The sequence below is a fragment of the Plasmodium knowlesi genome (assembly GCF_000006355.2).
Source record: "Plasmodium knowlesi strain H genome assembly, chromosome: 10".
Taxonomy (NCBI): Eukaryota; Apicomplexa; class Aconoidasida; order Haemosporida; family Plasmodiidae; genus Plasmodium; species Plasmodium knowlesi.
Genome location: NC_011911.2, coordinates 1,422,687 through 1,450,056, shown reverse-complemented (window position 1 = coordinate 1,450,056; position 27,370 = coordinate 1,422,687). Strand labels below are relative to the sequence as shown.

Genomic DNA, 27,370 nt, shown 5'->3' with positions numbered 1-27,370 from the left:
GTGGATAGCAGAAAATAGAAACATAATTTCATAAAATGCTATTAATGTTATTTGCATGCTTAAATTAAAATAAAAAAAAAAGAAGGAAAATATGAGAAATAGAACAGAAGAAAGGAGAATTATTTAACATACTTTAAAAATTTATTATTCATTTCTTCCGTATATATGGAAAATGGAATTTTTTAATATTAAGGAATTCGTTATTTTACTTTTATTGTATACCCTTTTATATGTTCATATTAGATATTTTTAAAAACTGTTATTTCTTATTTATTTTATTATACTTATTTATCATTTTTTTTTTTCCAAAGATACATATCTGTAGGTATGATGAACATATAAAAGTGGTGCAGGGGAAAAAATTAGAGGCACTAGGAAAATATTTCAGTTCCCAAAAATACTTGTACATATATGTACACAAAAATTAAATATTAATATTCTCCTAAAATTAATTAGAGGAAAAAAAGAGCTATTAAAGGGAGAATAACAGCTTGGTTCATTGTTGTAAAAAACTGTTCTCATAAATTTACATACTATAAATATATACATATTTTTTTTTTTTTTTTTTTTTTTTTTTTAACAACTGCCAAAATTTATATAATTTATTTTTAACTTATTACTTTATTTTATTACGAAAAATTGATTCTTTGTTTGAAATAACAGAAGTAGATAAATTAAAAAAATAGGAATGAGAAATTGTAAAATTTTGGGAAAAATGAAGTAGTATATGTTGTACTTACAGAAATAAATCCACCTCTATATATGTATATATATATATAGATATATAGATATATTCATTGATGTAATGTTATATTAGTTAAACAAGTTTTTTCCTATTAAAGGAAAAAATGTCCATGTAATAAAGTTTTATATAATAATATTATTAGATATGTACATATTTTATTGTTTAAAACAAGCGAGCGCACCTTTATACTGTTTCAAATATAACAGATTGAAACACATTAACAGAAGTATATATATTGACTGACAGAACATGTACTATTTAGTGTAAATATATTTTCATCTCTGCGTCTTCGTCTATAATTTTTGCTACATTTTCTTCCTCATTCACAATGATTAATAGAATTGAGAAAATGTATATAGATAAAGAACACCGCAGATCATACAATATAGTATATTATGATCTATAGTTCATTCTGTATTAATTTACAGAATACATATATTACTTATTATATGAAATATATATGTTATACATGAAAAAAACGAACGAAATAAAGGAGTAATATGAAGGGACCTAAAGCAAGAAGCTCACCCTGTCGTTCAAGTATAACAGAAAAGAATAAAGGCTATGTATCATCAAATACTAGCGGAAAACCATTTTCATCATGTATATACGTTATCCTATTCCTCCTGACCTATGTGGTTCTTCCCCTATCGGAGTGCTCTGAAGTGAGATGGAAAAATGATAGGCAAATTACACATTATTTTTATGCACGACCTAGCCAGATTATTTTGTGTTCATATTTCTACAATTATATATATATATATACGTTACACGCACAAGTACCTACACTGTGCTGTAACATTTTGTAATAATTGAACCACATTCCTTCAATTTCTTTTCACTTCCTTTTTATTACGTATTTCAGTTTTCTCGTGATTCCAAAACGAACCATGATTACCATGATAAACTCAGAGTGGAAGAGCACAAGGATGAATCACGCTCACTTGCAGGAGTACCCAAATGTGGGGATAATAGTACGTGGGTTCTTTTTGTAAAACACTTCGAGCAGGATTGGAGAGATTTCAATAATGATGTGACGGTCAAAAGGGACCAATGGTTTGAAGAGAAAAATGACGAATCAAAAAAATTGACAAAGTCCATGGAAGATGATAAAAATAAATGGTTCAAAGCAAAAGATAGAGAATTGCAAATTTTGAAAAAAGCTTTAGAGTATAAATTCGCTAGTGCTGATCCTACTCTGTGTAAACAGCGTGAGAGCGCTATTTCTGGGAAACCTGCAATGGAATCAACTGCATTGAAAGAATCTGATGCTGATCATCATAAGAAAGAAGATGCCCAGGATACTAAAGCAGCAGATTTCGGAAAGGAGAAGGAGGGAAATATGTGTCCACCACAAGTGCAACAGCTTGGAAGCACGCACCAGCAACAAAATATTGGCCAAGGAGATGAAGGAGCTAATTCCTCTGATAAAAAACCATCTGCAAATGTAGAACACCAAACACCTGTAGTTCCTCCTCAGTATCAAACAGGAAGCCCGGAACACAAGGAAAATATTTCCCATAAATATGAAAAAGATACAATCGAAGATTGGAAAAAAACAATGCAGAATAAAAAGTTAAAAGATGACAATGAAATTAGTAAAACAGTTTGCATTGGACTTCCACAAAAATCAGCAAAAGACCAAGAAAAATCGAAGATACTAGATGACAAAGATAAAACGCGTAAACAATGGGATAAAGTCGTGGAATATAAACTTTCTACGGCGGCCAATGATAATTCACGTAAAAGGGAAGTACGTGCAAATATATGTAAGAAATTCGACGAACACAAAAAAAAAGTGTCCCAGAAAGTAGAACCACAACCTGAACTGAAACCACAAACAACCAACACAACAACCAACACAACCACAACACAACAACAACACAACACAACCACCAACACAACCACCAACACAACCACCAACACAACCACCAACACAACCACCAACACAACCACCAACACAACACAACCAACACAACCAACAACAACCAACAAACAACCAACAAACAACCAACAAACAACCAACACAACCAACACAACCACCAGCACACCACCACAACCTGAAATGAAACCACAGACAACCAGCACACCACCACAACCTGAAATGAAACCACAGACAACCAGCACACCACCACAACCTGAAATGAAACCGCAAACAACCACCACACCAACACAACCTAAACTAAAAGCACAGAAAACCACCACACCAACACAACCTAAACTAAAAGTACAGACAACCACCACACCAACACAACCTAAACTAAAAGCACAGACAACCACCACACCACCACAACCTGAAATGAAACAGCAAACAACCACCACACCAACACAACCTAAACTGAAACCACAACAACCATCAACAACATCACCATTATCAACAACACAAACAACCACCAACCAACCACAGCCACCACCAACCACAACCACCACAACACCACCACAACCTAAACTGAAACCACAAATTAAGCCACAGTCTGAACTGAGTCCACAACCGCAATTACAACAGGAACCACAGGCGAAATCACAATACCAACAACTTCTGCAGCTGCAACGACTGCTACAGCCGCAGCAACTTCTGCAGCTGCAGCAACTGTTACAGCCGGAACAAATTCTACAACTCCAACAACTGCTACAGCCGGAACAAATTCTACAACTCCAACAACTTCTACAGCCAGAACAGCTGCTACAGCTACAGCAGCTTCTACAACTCCAACAACTAATACATCCGGAACAGCTACTACAGGTGCAACAACTTTTACAGCAACAACCACATCCACAACTCCAACAACTTCTACAGCCGGAACAACTACTACAGCTGCAACAGCTTCTACAACTCCAACAACTTCTGCAGCCGGAACAAATTCTACAGCAGGAATCACAGTCTCAATTTAATGCACAACCAACACAACCACCAACACAACCACCAGCCAACCACCAACAACCACAACAACCACAACAACCAAAAACACAATACATGAAAATGCAAAAAGAAATTAAAAAGCCCAAGTACAAAATTCCCATCGTAACAGCTGAAAATATTAGAGCTCATAATGCACAACAACGAAAGCAAAGGAAAATCGATCATCAATGTGGTGTTGTTGTGAAAGAAAAAACGCGGAAGCCTGAGCTAATGCCATGCAGTCAGAAAGTTCCAGGTAAATCATTTAAAGTAGGAGATGAAAAAATTAAGAACGTTCCTCAAGGCATACAGAAGAAGTACGTTATTCCAAAGGATCCAGTAAAAATGCAACCAAAGACAGGAAAAACAAAATTTCAGGATCATTCTGTTGTAAGAGATGAAATGACAGAAACCGAATCATTACTAAGTGAATATGAAGAAAAATTTGACATTGAATCAGTACTAAGAGGAGGAGAAGTAACTGAAACGGAATCTGTAGTAGGTGAAAAACCAAGAATCCCAGTAATATTTGCATATTCTGTCAAAGCTAAAAAAAATGCTGAAGCTACTATAGATAAGAAATCAGCTACCTCTAAACATAAAGGAAAGAATCAAACGAAGAACTATGAAGAAAAATTTGACATTGAATCAGTACTAAGAGGAGGAGAAGTAACCGAAACAGAATCTGTAGTAGGTGAAAAACCAAGAATCCCAGTAATATTTGCATATTCTGTCAAAGCTAAAAAAGATGCTGAAGCTACTGCAGATAAGAAATCAGCTAATTCTAAACTTAACGAAACAACTCCTTCAGAAGGTGATGATAAAACTGAAACAAAACCTTTAGAAGGTGATGATAAAACTGAAACAAAACCTTTAGAAGGTGATTCTAAAACTGAGACAAAACCTTTAGAAGGTGATGATAAAACTGAAACAAAACCTTTAGAAGGTGATGATAAAACTGAATCAAAACCTTTAGAGGGTGATTCTAAAACTGAGACGACACCTTCAGAAGGTGATGATAAAACTGAATCAAAACCTTTAGAGGGTGATTCTAAAACTGAAACAAAACCTTTAGAAGGTGATGCTAAAACTGAATCAAAACCTTTAGAGGGTGATTCTAAAACTGAAACAAAACCTTTAGAAGGTGATGCTAAAACTGAATCAAAACCTTTAGAGGGTGATTCTAAAACTGAAACAAAACCTTTAGAAGGTGATGATAAAACTGAATCAAAACCTTTAGAGGGTGATTCTAAAACTGAGACAACACCTTCAGAAGGTGATGATAAAACTGAATCAAAACCTTCAGAAGGTGATGATAAAACTGAATCAAAACCTTTAGAGGGTGATTCTAAAACTGAGACGACACCATCAGAAGGTGATGCTAAAACTGAAACAAAACCTTTAGAGGGTGATTCTAAAACTGAAACAAAACCTTTAGAGGGTGATTCTAAAACTGAAACAAAACCTTCAGAAGGTGATGCTAAAACTGAGACGACACCATCAGAAGGTGATGCTAAAACTGAGACGACACCATCAGAAGGTGATGCTAAAACTGAAAGCCAAACACAGCCAGCAACTGAAGGCAAATTCAGTGCATTGAAATATTTTACCACTCCAGAACCAAATAAGGATGGCGAAAAAATGGAAACCAAATCAGTGTCAGGTAACGAAGAGCATGAAAACCCATTGTACGATGATGACCAAAACAGCGTAGCATCCAGTTTTATGGATATTACCAGAAAAGGCTATATGAAATATAACAAGTATAGTATCCCTAAAGAAACATTAAAAGAAAGAGAAAACGCATCAAAAGTGGGAAATGAGTATGAGGCGCACGTTCTTAGTGAAGAAGGCACGGAGGAAGGTGACGACGAGGATGAAAGGAGCGTGTACTATCATAATCAAGAAGGAACTGAGGAAGGTGACGACGAGGATGAAAGGAGCGTGTACTATCATAATCAAGAAGGCGCGGAAGAAGGTGATGGCGAGGATGAAAGGAGCGTGTACTATCATAATCAAGAAGGCAGAGAAGGAGCAGACTATGAGGGTGAAGCAGACGATGAGGATGAAGGAAGCGTGTACTATCATAATCAAGAATATATGGAAGAAGGAATTGACAAGCAAATGCGCAATATGCACGAAGGTGGTATGACAATTAAAGATCCAAATAATCAAAATTTAGAACATGAGCAAGGGAAAGAATTTCAATTAAGAGAACCACAACATGTAAATAATGTTCACAAACAAGAACTTGTACTCTCAGATTACAAAGAATGGCTTGATCAAAAGGAAAACCCTATAGTACGCACCATACAAAAATTGTGGGATAAATTTATTAATTCGAATTTTATGATTTGGCGTAGATATAAAGGTCGTAATAAAGATATCGAAATGCCAACAAATCCTGATTGGGAAAATTGGATGAAGGAATTGAAGAATGAATGGTCACTCTATAATGCTTATATACACAATGAAAGAATTAAATGGTTCCGAGAAAAGGAAATAGAGCTCGGTAAATTTATAGAAGACTTCCAATTTAAATGGATGCATTACAACACGGAATTGTTAGAAAAACACTCTTTCGATGTTTATAAAAAATCACAAAAATGGGACGATTCCAAATGGATTAAATGGATTGAGAGGGATGGAGAATCTATCATGATCATGGATATAGAAAAATGGTTAAACCAAAGTAGAGAAGAATACAATTTATGGCAGCTCGAAGATTGGGAACAATGGAAAAATAACAAAATTCTTGATTGGTTATTGAGTGAAAAGAAATGTGATCAATATCAGTACTGGCTGAAATGGGAATATTCAAATAAACAACCATCACTTAGAAACGAAAAACTCGACTGGTACACATGGAAGAAAATTAGAAAAAGTGAAGCTGAAGACTGGCAAAAATGGGTCCATGAAAAAGACCAGATATTAATACAAGTTAAGAATGAAATATGGGAAAGTTGGAAAGAGAAGAAAAAAAACGCCTTATTCTCAATGCTCAACCACTTTATTAACAATTGGATAATCAAGAAGCAATGGAAAGTATGGATACTCGACTTGCAAAGGGCATTACCCAAACAATGATGTCATTAAGAGAAGCAGATTCAGTTTAACTCAGCTGAATCGATGCAAAAGAAGACAGATGTATGTGTCATAATGTTTTCCTCTTGACTATTTCCTTGACATAACTGCGCACATTAAAATTCTCAAGACTTACGGAATTAGTGAAGATCCCCAATATATATATATGTATATATATGTATATATCAAAAAACAGAGGGAAGAGGAAGAATTTTTTATTAGATCAAATTAGCGTACTTACAGAACAAATATCTCCTCTTTTTTGCAAAGCGCAGAGCTTCCACTACATAGAACACAACATTTTTAATCATCAGGAGTAGGAAAAAAGGATTAGTTCTTGATTGGAGAAATTGCAATAAATCAAGATGTTCAATAGACAGAATTTTTTCTTAAAAAAAAGAGTGCGTTTTCATAATTTATAAAAAAATATATATATATCGAATTATGAACAAAAAATGCCTCGAAAAGTCGTAGGAGGAACAAAGTTACGTTACGTATATATTATTTTATACATATCTTTCCGGTGAAAGTAAGAACAAAATTACTAGAGGATCAACACTTATTATTTTTTCATAAAAATTCCCATTATTTTCAAAACAAATAGAATTGTTTAAAATAACAATTCACTTTTTTTTTAATATTTTTAGTGTAAAAAATAAATATATATTAAAAACGTTTATTGTGTTTAGGATTCTTCTAAATTAGTTATAATCCCCCGTTAGTTGGTACTATCTATATGATGTATTACATATATACAGTTATTATTATTATTATTATTTTTTTTTTTTTGTCTTTTTTTTTTTTATTTGTTTTCTATTATTTATTTGTATATTTTCATTTATTTATTCATTTACATAATCATTGGTATGATAATTTTTACAGTAAAAAATTTTCTGTTTTTTTGAGTGTCAGTTATTACTGTTTATACAAATATTTGTGTGCTTAGTTATGATGTTTCAGTATGCGTTTTACAATAATTTTTTTTTTGTCAACATAAATATATACTGTTGCACCTCAACACGACTATTATGTTATTTTTTTACCATGCGCATACGAATAGCTAATTGAAAACTTTATAAGAACCGTTTTAAACGTTAAATATTAAATGCTATAAAGTCTTCACATATTGGAGGAGACCTCGCATTAGGGATTCAATATATTAAAGATTCGATGTTGTTAACTGATAAAAAGAATTCAAATGTTAAATGTTAAATGTTAAATGTTAAATGTTAAATGCTAAATACTATATACGCAATGATGAATGTTCAATTTTCTGTTAATTATATATTTAAGAAGCAGAAGGTTTTGTTTCCGTACAACTCTTACATCCCAGTCACTTGTTATTACTCATGAGGGGATATGTAGCCTATAAATTATTGTTGCATTACCAATTTACATCCATTTTTACTGATCCAATTTTCTGTTCCAATTTTACCTCCATATATTTATATATTCACCCCCTTCAATTCTTTATTTGTTTCTTCTGTCATTTTTGAACTTTTTACATTTTCTGAATTTTTACTATTAAATGCTTATTCTAAGAAAAAATAATATAATTTCATTTTTACAATTTTTAATTGTCTCATGATAAAATATTTTTTCTTTTATTTTATCTAAAAAGGGTAAAAAAAAAAAAAAAAAAAAAAAAAAGAAAAAGAAAAAGAAAAAGCAGACGGCTCTGTTTTGATAAGTCTTACCAATTTTCACATCCTCATTACACCTTTCATTCTACATTCCCGAACTTTTTTTATTACCATTACTTCACGTATGGGTGCCTTATTTTTTAGGTGAATAAAAAATAGGAGACTTCTATATACCCATCAATTGGAGTTTTTCCAGGCGAAAGTGGTCTTGACTATATTAAGGTAAAAAGGGACAAGTAAATAGGATGCAGACATCCTCCACTTTACTCTATTTTTTTTTCTACTTTACTATATTTTAATTTTATTTCTCTCCAATTTTTTCCTTTTTTTTTCTTCTCAAGGATGAATAGCTCGTACCTAACATTTATCCGCACAACAAAGTCTCGCACAGTTGTGGTTATTTAAAGTGCATCGGCCCTACGATATCATTAATTTGTCAGTTGTCATTAAAAAAGAAAATTTTAAAAAGACCAAACTGAGAAATATAATGTTGTGCGTTATTCTAGGAAGTAGGCATCCTCTTGTTTTCATCTCCTTTTGAGATAATTAAATTAAATAAACAACTGATTAATAAAGGCTATGTGCCCACCGAACCTTTTATTACTTGAGTTCAGTTTACACATACAGGCAAACGGATGTATGTATCAGAAACCTATTCATTTGCCTCGTTTATCATCATAAGATCTCCTGTTTTTTTATATTCTCTATTTTAAATGTGATACTAACCGTAGTGGAAGTACCAGACACAGGGATTTAAAACATTTTGTTCGTTATTTATTCCGTTCCTTCCTTGCCATTTTCGATAGGCCATGAAGAAGGCAGTGTACATGTACATGCATTTAATCCCATCTTTATCATTACTTTGAGTATGAACAGAACACTAATAATATAACGACTCTTATGGAACTCTCATACCTTGTAATTACGTAATTTCTTCACCACATAAAACTGCCCATTCCTTATCATTTTGCGTTCGCGCAATATACTATTGAAACATTGGAAGGAAGGGATTTATCTGATAATTCTTTTCTTTATAAAATCATCTGTAGCACATTGCTACCGCATGCGGTTAGTGCGCGATTAAATTCTCATTTTTGCAACATTCCTCTCCTCAACTGCCACATCATTTGGTAATCTCACTTTAGGCAAAAAGAATAATTCTACCAGATGAGGAAAGATAAATAAAAAAATACGTACATATAATAAACGATTATTCACCATGCGCAAATTATTACTAAATTATGAGTGAACAAGCATATCTGTACGGACATATTTTTATTCTCATTTATTTATAGTGGCATAAAAAACACTTTACTCTATTTTCTTTTTTAAATGGAATCACACGCAAAAATGTGGGCATACGAGCGCCCGTTAAAATTATTACAAACAATTTGGTTAAATGCAGAATGAATACAAAGGCACTTCTAACCTAAATGTAAACCTTACAAAAAAAAAAAAAAAAAAAAAAAAAAAAAGCAGATTTTTTCATATAAATAACTGTAGGTCTTTTGAAATAAAAAGAAGTTACAATATTATGATATACAGCTCACAAGATTTTTATTTATTATTATTTTTTTTTTAAGTTGCATAGAACGCTTCTGTGCTGCTTGTTTCTTCCCATTTTTTTAAGCTGAATTAAATAACAACGTTGCTTTTTTCCTTTTTTTTATTTATTTTTTATTTTATTTATATTTCATTTTGTTATGCAAAATTAAAATATCACTTCTCTGGATTCCTTTTTTTTTTTTTTCTTTCTTTTTTTAAATTTATAGAAAAGTAAAAACCAACATAATATATAAAAGCATACATATATAATCGTAAGTTGCAAAATATTATGTACCTTTAAAGCAGAACAGCAATTCTTTTTCATTGCCCAAACACCTCAAAAATAAACTCTTTCTGTCACCAAAATATATCGACCTAGAACTAAAAGCAAAAAGGAAAGGTCCAGCACCCCAACAGAAGTTCTGCCCTGCTAAAAAAGCACAAAATAGAAATCCGAAGTAATCCAAAATGACGGCAACTATCACAGTTTCCCGTTTACCTATTATCTTGTTTGCTTTATTATCAGTTTTCATCTTAAATCCATCCCATTCTGTAAGAAAAAGAAAAAAAAAAAAAATGCCCCAATGTATATGCACAGAGGAATGTACCCAAAAAGCACATGTACATGTGAAATGCTCATGCACATATCCCCACAAAAGTGCATGCAAGTTAATTCCCCACCCCACCTGTTCAAACATTACGTAACGTATGGTCTATATATAAAAACTATCTGTTCATATTATAACTCTTAAAACCTTTTGCAGGCAAGCACCGAAAGGGAGAAAAACAAGCCTTCTCATACAAACAATTTAATGCAATTTTGGAAAGATGACCTAGACCAATCAGAACAATTAAAAAATTGTGCATGGCATAACTGGATGATGAGGTTGGAATCAGAATGGGAAGACTTCAACGCATCCATGAAGAAAAAAAAGAACGTATGGATGGAAGAAACAGAAAATGAATGGACCGAATGGATTAAACAAATGGAAAATAAATGGATGAATTGTAATGAAAATATTAATGATGAATACAAAGATTATCTCATATCCAAATCTTCTACGTGGACTGATGAAAAATGGGAAGAATGGATCAAAACAGAAGGAAAAAATTTCATGAAAAAAGATTTAGAAAAATGGATTAAAGCAAAAGAAACATCATTGGATTTGTTACTATTAACAGATTGGGTACAGTGGAAGAATGAAAAAATAATGGCATGGCTATTGAACGAATGGAAAACTGAAGAGGACAACTACTGGTCACAATGGCAACATTCAACATGGCATAAGTGGTTCAACTTGACAGAGAGAAAACACTGGCTAAAATGGAAAGAAAGAAATCATAGGGAAGGTGAACAATGGTCTACTTGGTTGAGCGTCAAAGAAAATGTTTATATATTTCACGAGTGGAATAATTGGTCAATGTGGAAAAATGAAAAAGAAGAATTCTTCAATGAATGGATGGATAATACAATTAACCAGTGGGTAAATGAGAAAAAATGGAAATCCTTGGTAAGCACAGAAAATGAATCATAATAGCGAGAATTGTGTACCCATCCTCTTGAATGATTTAACCCCATAAAGAGAAGAAGAAGAAGAAGAAAAAAAAAAAAAAAAGAGAGACAAAATAAATTAAAAGAAAAATTATAAAAATAAGATATACTTTGATATTGCTTCCTTAATTTTACAAACTTGCATTTCATGGAGCAGGAATAGGAAATAGGTGAAAATAATCCAAAAGAATCAGCGGACAAGGCGCAAAAATGTGCAAAGAGAAAAAGAGCAGTTTTTCATCTTGCCTGGTAACATTCCTAGAAAAAAAGTAAATAAGTTTTTTCCAAGCAGTTTGTATGGATGATTGCATATATATTTTGCATAGTTCGTATTTTTTGCGTATGTTATACATTCTGCGCATGTTGTATGTTTAACACATTCGTATTCACTCGCACTTCATTTTATGTTCCATTCCCCCACAGCATGCTTTTTCGTTCTTTTTTTTCTTTTTCACGCGAACAGAAAGGCATTATTTTAAAATATTTTCTATTTCCTCCGCAACTACACAATCCATTTGTATATACGAAAAATAAACGTATTTTAAGTTAAAATTATTCCAATTTTTTCTAATTCAGTTATATACATACCTATTGGTTTATCCACATATGCGTACGTATAATACCATTTTGGTCATAGCCTAATCGTAATTCTTTTTCGTCTTAACTTTATTTTGCAATAAATGTCTAACGCATCATGCAAGCACTTTTTTGATTAACAAAATGGAAAATGAAAAAAGTAGGAAAAAAAAAAAAAAAAAAAAAAAAAAAAAAAAAAAACCTTAATGAGTATTGATTCAAAAGGAAAGCATACTTGTTTCGTGTTCCCATTTATAAAAGTAAAATTATCCGCAAGGAATAAACTTCTTCCTATTAAATTCGATTGATTGAATTATAGAAGTGATTACGTAATAGGATAATCACATTTTATAATCTTTTTTTTTTAACTAGTAATTGGTGACCTCTTAACCCGCAACAATTTCAGCGTCAAGTGGCACCTTTTTTGCGCAATAATTCTTTTTATTCTTCGAATATATAAATAAATGTATAATGAGAACTTATGCAGGGAGGAAATTTTCAACTTAACAAGTTAGGTTTCTGAAAATTTCAAAAATAAAATTTCCCCAAAATTCACGCCTTATATATTATGAATGCATATGGAAAAGTGTATTTAGAACAATTCTGAAGGTAAGGAAAAATTATTTAAAAGAAATATGCTTACCCCACAAAAGAATAGTTAGGGGAGCTAACTGTCAAATCTTAATAATGAAGTAACGCAGTTGCCTTAAAACTCAGCGCCCAATTACTTACTACTAATTAATTTATCACCTGTTGTATATAAAAAAAATACCGCTCGTAGGATGAGTGAAGTGCATCAAATACTCCTATTCATAAATAATTTGGTTTATCCCATTTATATAGTGATTTTTACTATTGTGTTAAAGTAAAGAATAATTGTAGCAATAATAGCGCAGTCGAATTTATTCTCATCCGCTATAATAAAAAGTTTGCCAAAGATTGTAGGTCGCAACTAAGGGCGCCAAGAGCGAGGTTACCAAACTAAATTTTAGAACATTCCTTTTATTTAAAATAAGATAGAGGGAGTAAAAACGCATAATATCCAAATTTCAGCCTCCATAAAAGTAAAAATATATTATACCCATAAATACAAGTAGCGCATGTTTTGCGTTACTATTGCCTAAATGACCCAAAATAATGCAAACATATATTCAATATAAATATGCATCGCACAGCAGCTTCCATTAATTCTACTTGTAAAGACAATTTTGTACAACCGAATTTTGCTTGCGATAAATGTGAGTTTTTCTTCATAACGGGCTCTCTTCTACGTTACAGATCGGGGGAACGGCAGATTATATATTAAAAAAGGCTCCATATGAAAGAAGCAATTCGTCTAATAGATAGTAAAAAGCGTTGCATGCACAGGAACAATATGTCAAATCCAAATCCTCACCCATAATCCAAATGAGTTTTCTTAATTATAGCACAATTTAAATTAAGCAAATAAGCATAAAATATTATATAGCATGAAGGAGGTATATAATTTTTTTTTTTTCTGTTGTATGTATTTTTTATTCAATCATTAAAAGACTATTACAAAGCTGGTTATAAAAAAGAAAAAAAAAAAAAAAAAAAAGCAAAAGAAATTTTTCATGCAAAAATGATAAAAAGGAGGCAGGGGACTTCGAAAAAAGAATGATACCGATACTTGTATGCATACGTTTTCGTCACTACCGAAATTATATTCTTGCATATATATTATTATATATGTACAATGTACCAAATTGAATTAATTATTTTTGAAAAAAAAAAAAAAAAAAAAAAAAAAAGGACTGGTTTAAAATAAATAGATCTTGTAGAGAAAGAAGAATGCATGTGCTGTACGCGTTTCGTTTCATTTTTGTAGCAAAACGCGTGACATAATGGTTACATAGAACCACGGCGTTCCGAAAAAAAAAGAATACGTAGAATACAAAAAGAATTAATTTTAAACCTAAATTAAAATTTTAAATTAAAATGAATTATTCTCACGTGTATTGTATGCACTCTACTGACGTATCACTAATATCTTGCGCTACATCACCGTTATTTTTTGCATGCTTAAATCCGATAAAATATACATATGTTAAATTGACAATAATCAAGAAAAGCATACATCTTCTCAATTTATATTTTAATTAAAATTTTAGATGAGCACTATTCATAATTCATAAATCGACTAACTAGTATTTTTTTTTTAAAAAAAAAAAAAAAAAAAAAAAAAAATTCTATTAATTTCGATTGAAATTTTTTCTACTTTTATAAAACATCAAAATTAATTTCTTTTTTAAATTATTTTATTATTTTATTATTTTATTATTTATTTTAAAATGCATTTTTAATTCTTTTTCAAATTTTCTATTTTAAGAATACATTCGAAACAACTAAAACAAAATTAAAAATTAAGTACTTTTGATGAAAGACCCACATTTCAGGTAATTTAAAAAATTATATTTCTAATGATTAAATTTAAATTTCAATATTTTATAAAATTTTATATATTTATCTGAAATTTTATTTCATTGAATATATATTTTAGTTCGTACAAAATTATAGATAATTTTGTTCAAATATTAGCTATATAGATTTCGCTCAAAAAACTAAACCTGTACAAAACAGAAACTATTTTTACTAATTGGCTAAATTATAACATTTCTGTTTTCTTTTGTTTTCTTCAATTTTCTGCAGTTTCTAACAGAGCCTTTATTATTCGACAACCCCAGAAAAGCCTATCGCTAGATTTTACCATCTAACTGCTTAGCAGCAAGAAAAAAAAAAAAACCACAGTTCCTTTTTTCTCAAGACCTTATTATTTCTAAGGGTACCCTTATCCCTAAAGGTATTTTATCTACATTTTACATAGAAGAATGAGTTCCCACATATCTATGCTTTATGTCTATTGAAGCGTATCACGAACGTCCAATATATAATGCATTGCATATGTGGGAATGACTATTTTCGCAGCTATACCGTTTCCACATAACCCCCGCCCCCCGTCTCTTTCCACTTTTTCAAATTTTGGAACATATGATCCAATTCCCATGTGATAGAAACCCTCAAAAATATATATATATTATATATGTTATTAAATATATCATATATATAATTCCCCCTTTTATATTTTTTAATTTACTAGGCGAACCAATCAACCGTTTTTAAAAATTAGTACACAAGAACAAGTTAACACCATGTGTCAAGCATTTGCAAGTTCCAGTTCTCACAATCCCAGCACTGAAGAAGTACATCATCCAGTACCCACCACCGTTCCCGAAGTGCAAAATATGGGAGATGTTAATGCTACCGCTACCACTACCACTGTCACTACCCCTGTCCCTACCCCTGTCGCTACCCCTGCCCCTGCCCCTACCCCTGCCCCTGTCACTACCACTGAAACCACCCCCCCCGCCGTACCAGATGTACCCACTAATGAAGGTGCCGTAGAGATAGGTCAGTTATCTAATGATGTTGTTGCTGACTTGGCCAGCATGCCTGATGAAGCCACTGAACAACATGCAGTTGCTGAGGAACCCTCAGAAGTGCAAGCTGATGCTCCAGTCGCGGAAAGTGCAGAAGAAGAAACCATCTTAGCACCACCTAATCTGGATGAAATGTTCAGTGAAGAATCCATTAGGAAATTGAGGGAATCCATTGAAAACTCCCCATGCTACCAACGTAGATTAGCTGCCTATAGAGAACAACAAGAAAGACTTGGAAAATCTATCGACATCAGCCCATCCTCACCTATGATATCTCCATTATACAAGTTACAATTCTTCGGAAGCTATGCCAAGGGGATGATTCAATTAATACAAAAGAACTACTTAATGGTTTTACTCATTGGATTGTTCATAATGAACGGTATCCTGTTCTATAATTACTATAAAGGTTCCGCAGGCAAGAAAAAATGCAAGGAAGAAAAACTCAAAAAAAAAATGAAAGCAAAATGTAAGAAACTCGATGGAGATGCCATTTAAAAAGAAAGTAGTGACTTGACAATACGAATAAAAAGTGCTATCTAAGAAAAGAAAGAAAAAAACAATTCTGTTGTAATCTTTAGACTGCTTTCAACTGTTTAGAACAAAAGGAGGAGAAAGGGAACAAATGAGCCATAGGAGTAGATATAAATATATGGCAAAAGAGCAATAAACTGAGAACACGAAAAACACGGAACATAATATAGAACTATACAGAAAAAAAAGAAAAAAAAAAAAAAAGAAACGAGGAAGCTAAGAAAAAAATACCTCATTTTAGAACCCATAATAAGATAATACAAAATAAATACTGAAAAAAGAAATATACCATTTTTACACTTTGCATGTAGAGTTTCTTATACTGTGTGTACTTATATATATGTATTTTTTAATACCGAATAAGATTTATTTACAATACGCTTATTTTTGTATGATTAAATTTGTATATACATATATCTATAACTTTATGACGCTCTCTTATATATACATATGATGTTTTTTTTATACTGTTTATTTATCTGTTTTTTTAATTTGACAACTTTTGCGTTATACGCATTGTGAGAAAAAAGGAACATATTATTATGAATTAAATATTAAGTAGTCGTGGAAAAAAAAAAAAAAAGAAGTAAATATATATAAGAGTTATAATATGGAAAATGGAATTTACGATTTCGCTGCACTAAACAAAAGTATGTCATGCGAACTGTGCGTTTTCAAAGTGGAAGTTCTTGCAAGGAGGGTCAGATCGCCATAACTACGCCAGGCACTCATTCAAAACTCCGTAATGCAGTTCTGTATATATATATACGTAAGATGTAATATGCAAATACTGCTTGGGAAATTTTTATGCCACGAATATTCAACTGAACGTTCAGAAATAAGGGGTGATGGATGCATCCTTTGCTTTGTTAAACATTTAATTTGCCAATTCGAATAATTTTTCGTATGACATGTTGTACGGGAAGACACATTATTTTTATCAAAATGGATAGCGGATTTTTTCTCCTTCTTTGAAAGGGGGACCTAAAGGAAAAGGGCCCTCTCCAATCGCGAACCCACATCCTACAGTGCCAAACCATTTGAACACTTTAACCATTTATTCCTCCTAATCTTTTGCACATCGTAACATAATACCCCGCTAAGTAACATATATCTCGTATAATTATTTTTAGCCCCCAATTTTCACCAATTCTTTTGGCCTATAAATTACACACGCTGCCTCACAATCTACACATTACATTGAGAATAAAAAAAACAAATAAGCTATTCACCGGGTATCATAAAACCATATATTTCACGTTAACATGGGAGCACAAGTTTTTTTCTACTAAGCTATAGGCTTACAACTTCACCAGCCCACTTCTTGAACTATAGAGAATCACCTTTTAACTTCAATGTTAGCGACTCGCTATACCTCCACATTTCGATGAAATGCAATATTTCGAGGTGTTATATTAACAAGGAAAAAAAAATATATATATTTTTTTTTAACCGCTTAACTAAATAATGCGTTCCGCAGAAGGAATTAATTTTTCCAAACATTTAATGGAAGCGATACGTTTAAACTTTTCCCTTCGAAGGAAAAAAAACAGATTAAAGAAAATGTTCCTACAAAAAATTGGCAGGGAACCAACAAGGGGATAATGTCAATCTATAGAATGTGATAAAATTTGCTACATAGTGACTCGTCCAAGTGGTCACAAAAAGAACATTTAAGAGTTTTTATTCATTCTCTTATTATACCATCACGTCTAAGTTCTCTTTGTCCTTTTTTTTTTTTTTTTATAATTATTTTTGCATAAAGGAGAGAATCACTGAACTTCTTCTCCAAAAAGACAGAAACTAATGCTTCCTTTCTCGTCTTTCTCTTATCTTGAATTTATTCTCTAATCAGGTTAAACGCCCTTATACAGAGAAGAAGTTATGGAGAAACTCACTTTTTTCAATTTTTTTTTTTTTTTTTCATTACTAACTGGTAGGATATGTTTTTTTACACCATCCCCTAAGCCGCATATATTTTCCCTTCTTTTTTTTCTTTCGTTGGTCTTATATTTATTTCTTGCCTTCGTTGAAGGCTTTGCATCTTTGTTTTTGTTTGTCATCATTTTTCTCGAATTACCACAGACGTCTACAGTACCTAAAATTTAAATTGTATTATTTCACCGTCTAAGTGTATACATAAATATGCATGTATACATGTACCTAAGCATATATGTGTTTATTTTTTCATGTATAATTTTTCTCCCAATGCAATTTTGTTCTATTTGGGGCTCCCCTCGATGGAGCACCCTGCCGTCACTGAACTGAAGCCCCGCCGAGTCCACTTATAATGCACCTATCGGGCTTACACCTGTATATTTTATTTACCACTTTTTTAACCAAACAAACGCGTAACGGCGTAATCGCTTAATTTTTTTTTTTTTTTTTTTTTTAACTATTTTCTCCTTATTAAGCATGGCAATAAATATTACCGCAGCACCATTTGCCCATTTGTGAAGGTCCTATTTAAAGGGCACCCACCACGAGGCGGGCGTTCTACAAATGAGCGTCATAATTTTTTTTTTTTTTTTTTTTTTTTTTTATATGCTTTATTATGAACTTCCAGAAAGGTAGAATGTGTTGTTCTCTAACTATTTTGCACACGGTGAATAAAACCGACTTACAAGGAAAAATGTCGAAAAAAAAAAAAAAAAAAAGCAAAACAAAGTAAAAATAAACAACAAATAAACATAAAAAAAAAGTGCAAATAGACTAAAATATAATGTAGTAATACAAAGAAGGACGTGCAGACTAAACTCAAAATTTTACTATGGTGTTGAAATTTTTAAAGCCTCTTAAAGCAAGAACATAAAAGAAAAGAGTAAATGAAAATAGGCGCATTTGCTTTTTAAAAAAAAATTTTCAAAAAGCACACATCATATTGGTCATCGAAAATGCTTGGCCAAATGGTGCGCGCTTCACCGTTCTTCGAAAATCATTCTAAAAGGTTAAGCAGCGCACGCGTGCACATGACATATGCAAAACACATGCACACATGTATTCACAACTACATATGCACACATGAGCGCATTCGAAAATTTCGTCAATTCAAAGCAAGCACAAATCTAAAAGCTAACAAAGCACTATACGATAAGCGGAGGAGGAAAAAAAAAAAAAAAAAAAATTTAAGACTCCATACCTTTCTCCTTAATCATGTGGTAGTTAACTATTGCACGATCGAAATGATCACGCATGTTACAGTTCATAGTAATATCAAACAGTTCCGCAAAATCTTCTGCCAAAAAATCCAATTCTGTGGACATGAGACCGCTATACATGTCTACAAAGTTTTCTAAGTTCTTTCTCCTGAATAAACTTTTCAAAAATCGGAAACCTTTTAGGTTTGGCATTTTATAAGTTTTATGTATTAATGAATAATCAAATTCTCTTAGAAATCTTTTATGTCCATAAATCATTTTCGTTTTAATAACTGAAAAAAAGGATGGCAACAAATCATCTACATATCCAAAGTAATCTTCATTTCCATCTTTTTCACAAAAACCAAAGGTCGGGTTATGATTGTGTGGTCCCAATAAAACAAGTGAAGTACTACGTTTCTTTAATCCTAACCTTTTTCTTTTGTTAATAACTATGGAAGTACCTCTTGCAGGCTGTGTTATATCAGAATTGTAGTACATATCGGAAACACCAAGAAAAGCCAAAAAGTTTATATCTCGTGCTGCATATACTTCCGACATATTAATAGAAGGGTCTTCCTTTACTAAATAAGCACTTCTGAATCTCCTGATATCATATTGAGAGAAAGATAAAATAGGATTACTGGTGTAAGTAGCATGTGTTTTCCTATCAGCTTTCGAAATAGTTTTTCTAAAAATATTTACATCATTCTTCAAATTATTAACATCCTGTTCCTTAAGTACTAAGTTATCAATATACCCCAAAAGCGTTGGACTTGAGAATATGGAAAGAAAATCATTACTTATATCTGCGTGCACATCTTTTAATAAATTTTTGAAAAAGGTTTCATAATTATCTGTATTTGACATAGATTTTATATCCTTAGCATAGTTTTGAATTAAATATATAGTGAAAGCTCGCACAAAGCATGACTGATCTTCATTATCTAGAGCGTATATATTTATATCTTCTACATATTTTATTGCATCAGCAGGGGTAGGGAAATGACTGAAGAAAAAATGAACCCATGCTCCTAATTCTTTACGTGAAGTTCTATGATCCAAAACAACTGACGTAATTGAAAGATCCCTTAAATTCATGTTGTACAATTCTTTTGTGCAATTATATCCATCCACACCATTATTGAAAAAAAGCATCACCAGGAAGGAAATTAGAATTATCACTTTCATCTTGTCTTTTATCTGTGGGATAAGTGTTACTATCAATTCTGTGAATGACTTCTTTTTCTATTTTTTTTTGGGGGGGTGGGGGGGCACGGAAGGGCCTAGAAAAGGTATACGTTTCCCCTTTTTTCACCAAGCGGCAAAATGGTTGAACGCTCGTAGTGCGGATACTACGTTGGCACTAACACACGCGTTCTCGCGAATGAATATACTAGGGGTGTGTATCGTATATGTGTGTATGCTTACACTCAACTGCACACGTAGATGCATACTTACATGTATATGTACACCTGTACGCAGCGAAAAGTGTAAAATTTACTTCATTAAAAATTAAAATATTCACATCAAAACTTGGTGTCCGCAAAAAAAGTCGTAGAAAACGAAGAGAAACGGAAAACAGCTAACCGAAAATGTCCATAATTGGCTAAAAGCACAGGTCACAGACTTCGTTCACTTCGTTTTGCGTACGAACATTCAAATTTACATATTTACGAACGTACACATTGGTTAATTTCATTTCATTATTTTTTTTTTTCTTTCTTTTTAATTTTATTTATTTTTTTTCTTTTCCCATTGTTGCAAAAAATATCAAGTGTTTAAAACAATTTGACAATTTTTTTTTTGCGAACAAGTTAAAAGCTATAAAACAAATTAAAACAATAGAAGCAAAAAAAACAGAAAATCGTGTCTACTTTGCGCATTAATTAAACAAAAACAATTTTCTCTTTGCACTTGATATGCATAACACACGTTATTCAATTTTTAACTGATTGCAGTTACGAAACATGTGCAATTAAATGTGTAAAGAATTGTAGAAAATTGTTAATTTCTTTCATCACTTGAGTTGTTTGTACATAGGTGCATACGCACGTGAACGCAAACGGAAACACGAATGCAAACACAAACGCAAATAAAAGTGCAATTTTCTTAAATGCCAAGAGGGAATTGTTGCAACCATTAAATAAACGATGCCATAGACAGAATATTTTTATTTACAACATTTCTGCAACTACGGTGCTGTACAAGAAATTAACAAAACTTTCCAACTCTCGCAAAAATAATTGACAAATTTTTAGCCACTAGAAAAGGAACAAAAGTGAGGAAACCCCGATTTATTTGCAAAATTTAGACAAAAAAAAAAAAAAAAAAAAAAAAAAAAATGGAAGATCATGCGAGCAAACGGGAACGAGTGCGATCCACAAGGAAAAAATTTTGCAATATATCCGAAAAATCGACATAAATTTACTCGCAATTTTGACAAAAAAAATAGACCATTCACCGTTTACTCATTTTGAAAAATACAATTTAAGAAGCGTTAAATGTAAAAAATAGCGCTCGAAAAAAATATTTTCCTATCCAACAAAGTGTCCATTTAAAATATAAATTCACAATTTCGCAATTTAATGTCCATACGCGCACGCAAAAAGAATATGTGTGTCATGTGTAGGTGCATATGTATACAGGCCCATGTATACGTGCACACATGACCCCCCCCCTTTTTTCAGTTACTTTTGTAAATTTTACTGAAAAAATTATTTTTGAAACATCTGCCTTAATCCATCCCCATATTTTCTTTTTTACTGGAACTTTTTCTTCGTTTTCCATGAAAAGCTTCGAAAATCGCCACCTTTTTACTTTTGCATTTATGCGCATTTTTGAACAACAGAGTTGTAGAATTTATCCGTTCTTTGGCCAACCATTTGGGGAACCATCTTCCCAGCTTTCTACCCGCCCCGCGTGGCAGCGTACTTTCACTCACAAATAAACAATGCACTTAGGCGCCTTTTTTTTTTTTTTTTTTTTTTTTTCCCCGTCGATTCCCTTTTTTTATGTGCACAAATGTGAACACCTTTTCATGCGCTCGCCCCATAAATTTTCTGTTTACTATCCTGCTATTTTCCAACTTGACAATTCCGCCCCAGGAAAACCACTATTATGAATAGTTCAATTCGGCTAACGATCTTATGCACATCGCCCTATCACCGCGCAGTTCCTGAAACGAAACAAATGGTGGATCCCATTTGAAGCAGCTGACGTTCTCCTAAATATTCATACACATGTGTGTATCCTCCTTGTCCATGATCACAATGCAAAGTCTTTCCCCCCCCCAATATTAATTGTCTCCATACGTATATCATTATGCCTGTGTATTTATTCCCCCATCCGTAAATGTATCAAACCTGCATTCACTACAAAATTCCAAGTTTTTTCCTACTGAATATCACCGCTGATTAGCATTGTCGATCATGCCAAAGCTTTCCAAAAAACTACCCTCCCTAAGAAATAACTCTAGTTTATTTAGAGTCCTCTCGTTTGGAACCGTTTTTAAATTACAACATTCGTAAATGTCTTTCAAAAAATTTAGGTTTACATCATTTTCCTCCTGTAGAATTAACTCCTTTATCGCTACTTCCGATTTTTCAAATTTCTTTTCTAGCATTAAGGTAAATGCAATCAGCACTTTAACGTAACTGCAAAGGGGGTTCATTTTTTGAGCTTTTGAGAAGCTACTCAAAGCATCTTCATTTCTTTTCATTTTTAAAAATATGACACCCTGCATAATGAACAGATCAATTCCTTCATAAGCATTCTTCTGTGCATGTTCTAAACATAGTAAAGCAGTTTCGTATTTCTCCTGATGATTATATATTGAAGCGCAGTACATACACACAAGTGCATCACTACTATTTATCTTCAGACATAAACTCAAGTGCACATTCGCTAGCTCGTAGTTTCTCTCTTGAAATAATATAACGCTAAGTAACAAGTGTACTTTAAAATTACACGTATTTATTTGTAGACACTTGGATAATGCTAAAGCTGCTTTTCGCATGTTTCCCAAAAGTTTCATTTCACAAGAGTATAGAATATAGGCATATTCGTAAAACTTATTTTTCTTCATTGCCTTTCTGAAAAAATATAATGCCGCCCTTTTGTTCTTTTTTAGGGAAAAATAATTTCCTATAAGACATAAAAAATCTTCATTCACTTCTTTCTTCTCATAACTCATCAAAATGTGTTCTATCTTGTCTATATCTCCTTTGTACCAATAACACGTTGATAGGAAGGGTAAATGTTTCGTGTAAAAACATTCTATATCATGAATTTTTTCAAAAAAAATAATCGCCTGCTCATAATTCCTAAGTAAAAAGTGACATAATCCTTTAAGGTAAAAAATGCATGTACTAAAAATTGGTCTGTCTTCCCACTCCTCTATTAACCTTAAGCATTTTCTAAAATTATTTACATAAAAGTGATAATACAATTTTCCTAATGTTGATAAATTTATTATTGCTTTGTTTGAAATGTACTCAGTTCCTTTGTCGCCTGCGATCATATTTATTTCCCCTTCGAACATATTTTCCCACTGTGAAAAAGACTTGTTCATTTCTTCTTCTCCTATTAATGATAGAATAAACTCCGCGCTCTTCACATCTATGGATTTTGTATCCTTTCCGAATTCTAACTCTTCGAAAATGGTGTCATGCCAATTGGTACTCTTATCCTTATGGAACGATCTTTTCTCATCACAATGGGAATCAGCATTTTTCGTCATGTGCATATCTGCATTCTCTACCTCAAACTCTTCTGTGTCCTCTTCGTCATACGCATCCATTTCTTCCCCCCCCTCGCACTCGCCCAGATCCTCCTCACCGTACTCATCTTCTTCCTCCTCGCTATACCCTTCTTCATCGTGCGCGCCGTATTCCTCCTCCTCCTCATCATCACTACCATCATCATCGTCCTCATCCGCTTCTTCTTCTTCCTCTTCCACCCCGCTACACACACCCCACGACTGGTAAAAAAGAACTCCAAAATTATACACTTTCGAAAACTTCTCTACTTCTTCCGTGAACATAGCATTAGAATAAAAGTTTCCATGCAGCTTTAGTAGCTTCTTAAATGCGCAAAATAAAAGAGGGCATGATTTAAAACACAAATAATAACAATAAAATGCTATATCTATTAATTTCTTCTTTTTCGTATCATTAAACCACTCATTCTTAGCTTCCTTTTCATACAACTTCCCCATAATGTAATATCCAACACTATGGCCTGGAAGCTTTTTCACGTCGTAGAAGTTATTTTCATAAAATTTTATATTCTTTTTTTCGTACTTTTCATGAACCTCCTGCTTGCATTTGTATTTTATGTACTCTTCATCCAGAAGCATTAGCAGAATAACTTTCCTTTTTTCCTTCTTCAATTTATAGCAAGCATAGATATATCCATATTTTACAACATTTTCACAGTTATCATCTTGGCATTTTCTTTTTGTATATTCATATAACATGTTTAAGTCGCCATAATTTAAATAAGATTCCTCAGGAATGATAACAGTGTTTTCCCCCTGTCCGTAGCAATGGGTGTGTAAAAGCTCTTCATATAATCTTCTTTGAAATTTTAGGTTGTACTTTTTGGACACATGAAGAGCGCGCCATAGAAAGTTAAAATAACTGGACGAATTTTCTTCTTCCTTCATTTTTTTGCCAATTTAAAATATGTGTTTAAAAAAAAAAAAAAGGGGGAAATTCTTCCTTTGATATTAGTTAAACGTGGTAGAACCCTATTATGCTTTATTCAAATTGTAGTTTGTTCTTGTTCTTCCGCACAACGGTAATGCGAATGCCTATTCATCATTACGCCCTAGTTTATAAATTGTTCAGTGCGCAGATGGGTGAACTTTGTTTTATTCCTTCCTCCTCCCCTCTATGCACTGGACACTTTATTCTTTATGTTAAAAAAATTAAGGACTCAACATTCTCCTATATTGTCGAATTGTCCATGAAGGTTTAGCTGTTCTCTCAAAATAAAAATGTTCATCAAAATGAATAAAACAATTTTTACTAAATATAGCTCTACTTTGTTCATCGCCTGCATTTTGATGAACCTCCCGCAAGTTTCTACATTCCAGTAGCACCAGTACAACGGGAAAAGGTACCTATATTTGTATATTCACATGCCCACGCTGAAAGTATGTTCCACCGCCATTTCGTTTTCCAGTAAACGTTTATTTAAGCTGTAAAGAGAATATATGACATTGCCTATTTGTCCTCTACCATCCTAGATTCAACGCGCACCCAAATGGGAAAAAGGAAAAAGAGAACAACTGAAACAATATATTGATTACTCAATTCAGAAGATTATAAATAGCAGTGGTATTTTTTGTGCCTAAATTTGTGTGCATTCTTTTGCTCTTGGGAACACCTTTGGATGTCGACCCGTTCCGCAGGTTCAGGGAGTGAAAATTGTATTTCTTCCTTTTAAATGTATCCCTTTCTTTCATATCGGTGTACGCTGTGTATATATTTTGTATATGTTTCGAAACAATTAGACAATATATATCCTTCTCTGCTGCCTTGTTTGTACCTTTTTTTTTTTTTCTTTTTATAAATTCCTTTCACCCATATGTAAGTTTTGTAGGAATAAACATCAACAACCCATAATACATAGGTATAAAATTAAAGGAAGAAAGTCCCATAAAAAATATATATAAAATTACCGATAAGATATTTGTGCAGCTAACACCTTACAGTTTTTGAAATGCCTCAAAAAGAGGGTCATAATAAAATTTGCTGACGCATATACATGTGTGCACTTTTTTTTTTTTTTTTTTTTTTTTTCCTAGCGCTTTTAATTAGATGTAATACACTTTTTCTTTTGCCTCGTGTCACTCGATGAAGCCATATAAAAAAAATGTACTTTTTTAGATAAGGAACATGAAACATTTTTGGAAGCATTTAAAATTTTTGACCAAAGGGGAATACATACACGTGTATGTGTGTACTATATGTACCTGCTTGTTTTCTTACACAAATTTGTGAGACACCCTAGAGGCAACTTTCTAAAAGCGCCATACGTGTAACATTTTCACGAGAAACTTATTCTGAAAAATATAGAAACGTATGCTAAAAACGGATGGGTAAAAAAAAACGTTTTTCCAAAAACTGGAGAACGTGTTAAATATAGGGGTTATGTGCCAAGACATATGTGATACTATAATTACACCTTTTTTTCTTCTATTTTTTTTTTTTTTTTTTTTCTCCCTTTCGCTTAATTTATTTCTAATTCTGATATTTTTATTACAATTCCGCATTTCTTTTTTCCCCCTCCACCTTATTACTGCCAAGATATATTCGTACAAAGGAATGGCAAAAACGGGTGTCTCATCACAAAATGACAAAACGCTACGACGCACCCTGTACACACACGCGAACCAAGCAAACGCAAAATGCCGTGCTTGTAAATGTCCTTACGACTGTTTCAGCTCTTCTCTCCGTGTTTATAGCTTCTTTTAACCTTCTCTTGTATAGCCAAATATATAATTTGGAAAAATGGTCTCAAATTTGCGAAAAAAATACCAATAGAAGGTAGTATGATGAACTGCATTGAGGGAAAAATTTCAAATGCAAAGTGATACATATGTGCCGCGTGCTTCGATATTTATCCATACATAGTACTATATATAAAACATGTGCACACATGTACCTCCACACATAACGTAGGCATATATGGGCACATGGGTATAGCAAAGAACGTAAGCATATCCCCCTCCGTAATTCACTCATTTTCTTTTTCCTCTTAGCTAAATATATTGTATTATAAGTACGACTATATTCCCACTTTCTTTTTAAACATAGACATTGCTGTGGATTAAATATTTTTATGAAAAACATTGTACATTCTGATTTTTGCATTTTCGCGAATCCGCGCCTTAACCATTCTATTTTTAACACATACGTACAGGCGCACATATGCTATTTAATGTGTGCGTAAATAAGCATTTTCTCATTTTTCCAAATGGATAATATTAATTTTTTTGTTTCTCTCATTTATTAGTTTCTCCCTCTCCGTCTCTTTTTTTTTTTTTTTTTTTTTCTTTCCTCTCAATTTATTAACCTCGCTTACGTCACTTTCTTCATTTTCGGCATTTCATTTTTACGTTAAAACTACGTTCCCATTATAGGAATTTCAAATTACACATTTACTTCAGCGGCTACTGGGTACCTTC

The 27,370-nt window shown here is 32.5% G+C and overlaps 5 protein-coding genes across 5 annotated transcripts; 3 read left to right on the top strand and 2 right to left on the bottom strand.

Moving 5' to 3' along the window:
* Positions 1–1,245: 1,245 nt before the first annotated feature.
* On the top strand, positions 1,246–6,731 carry PKNH_1032600 (tryptophan-rich antigen; the record flags this gene model as incomplete). Its single annotated transcript, XM_039114114.1, has 2 exons — positions 1,246–1,410; positions 1,611–6,731. The coding sequence occupies 2 exons, from the start codon at positions 1,246–1,248 to the stop codon at positions 6,729–6,731; spliced, it is 5,286 nt and encodes a 1,761-aa protein (XP_038969734.1).
* Positions 6,732–10,384: 3,653 nt separating this feature from the next.
* PKNH_1032500 (tryptophan-rich antigen) lies at positions 10,385–11,451 on the top strand (the record flags this gene model as incomplete). The annotated part of the gene is made up of 2 exons (XM_002259772.2): positions 10,385–10,468; positions 10,681–11,451. The coding sequence occupies 2 exons, from the start codon at positions 10,385–10,387 to the stop codon at positions 11,449–11,451; spliced, it is 855 nt and encodes a 284-aa protein (XP_002259808.1).
* Positions 11,452–15,214: 3,763 nt separating this feature from the next.
* Positions 15,215–16,000, top strand: PKNH_1032400 (skeleton-binding protein 1; the record flags this gene model as incomplete). Its single annotated transcript, XM_002259771.1, has 1 exon — positions 15,215–16,000. The coding sequence occupies one exon, from the start codon at positions 15,215–15,217 to the stop codon at positions 15,998–16,000; it is 786 nt and encodes a 261-aa protein (XP_002259807.1).
* A 3,161-nt stretch (positions 16,001–19,161) lies between these two features.
* On the bottom strand, positions 19,162–20,364 carry PKNH_1032300 (rhoptry-associated protein 2, putative; the record flags this gene model as incomplete). Its single annotated transcript, XM_002259770.1, has 1 exon — positions 19,162–20,364. One exon carries the CDS (start codon positions 20,362–20,364, stop codon positions 19,162–19,164), a length of 1,203 nt encoding a protein of 400 aa, XP_002259806.1.
* A 2,215-nt stretch (positions 20,365–22,579) lies between these two features.
* Positions 22,580–24,841, bottom strand: PKNH_1032200 (anaphase-promoting complex subunit 3, putative; the record flags this gene model as incomplete). Its single annotated transcript, XM_002259769.1, has 1 exon — positions 22,580–24,841. The coding sequence occupies one exon, from the start codon at positions 24,839–24,841 to the stop codon at positions 22,580–22,582; it is 2,262 nt and encodes a 753-aa protein (XP_002259805.1).
* Between the last annotated feature and the right edge of the window lie 2,529 nt (positions 24,842–27,370).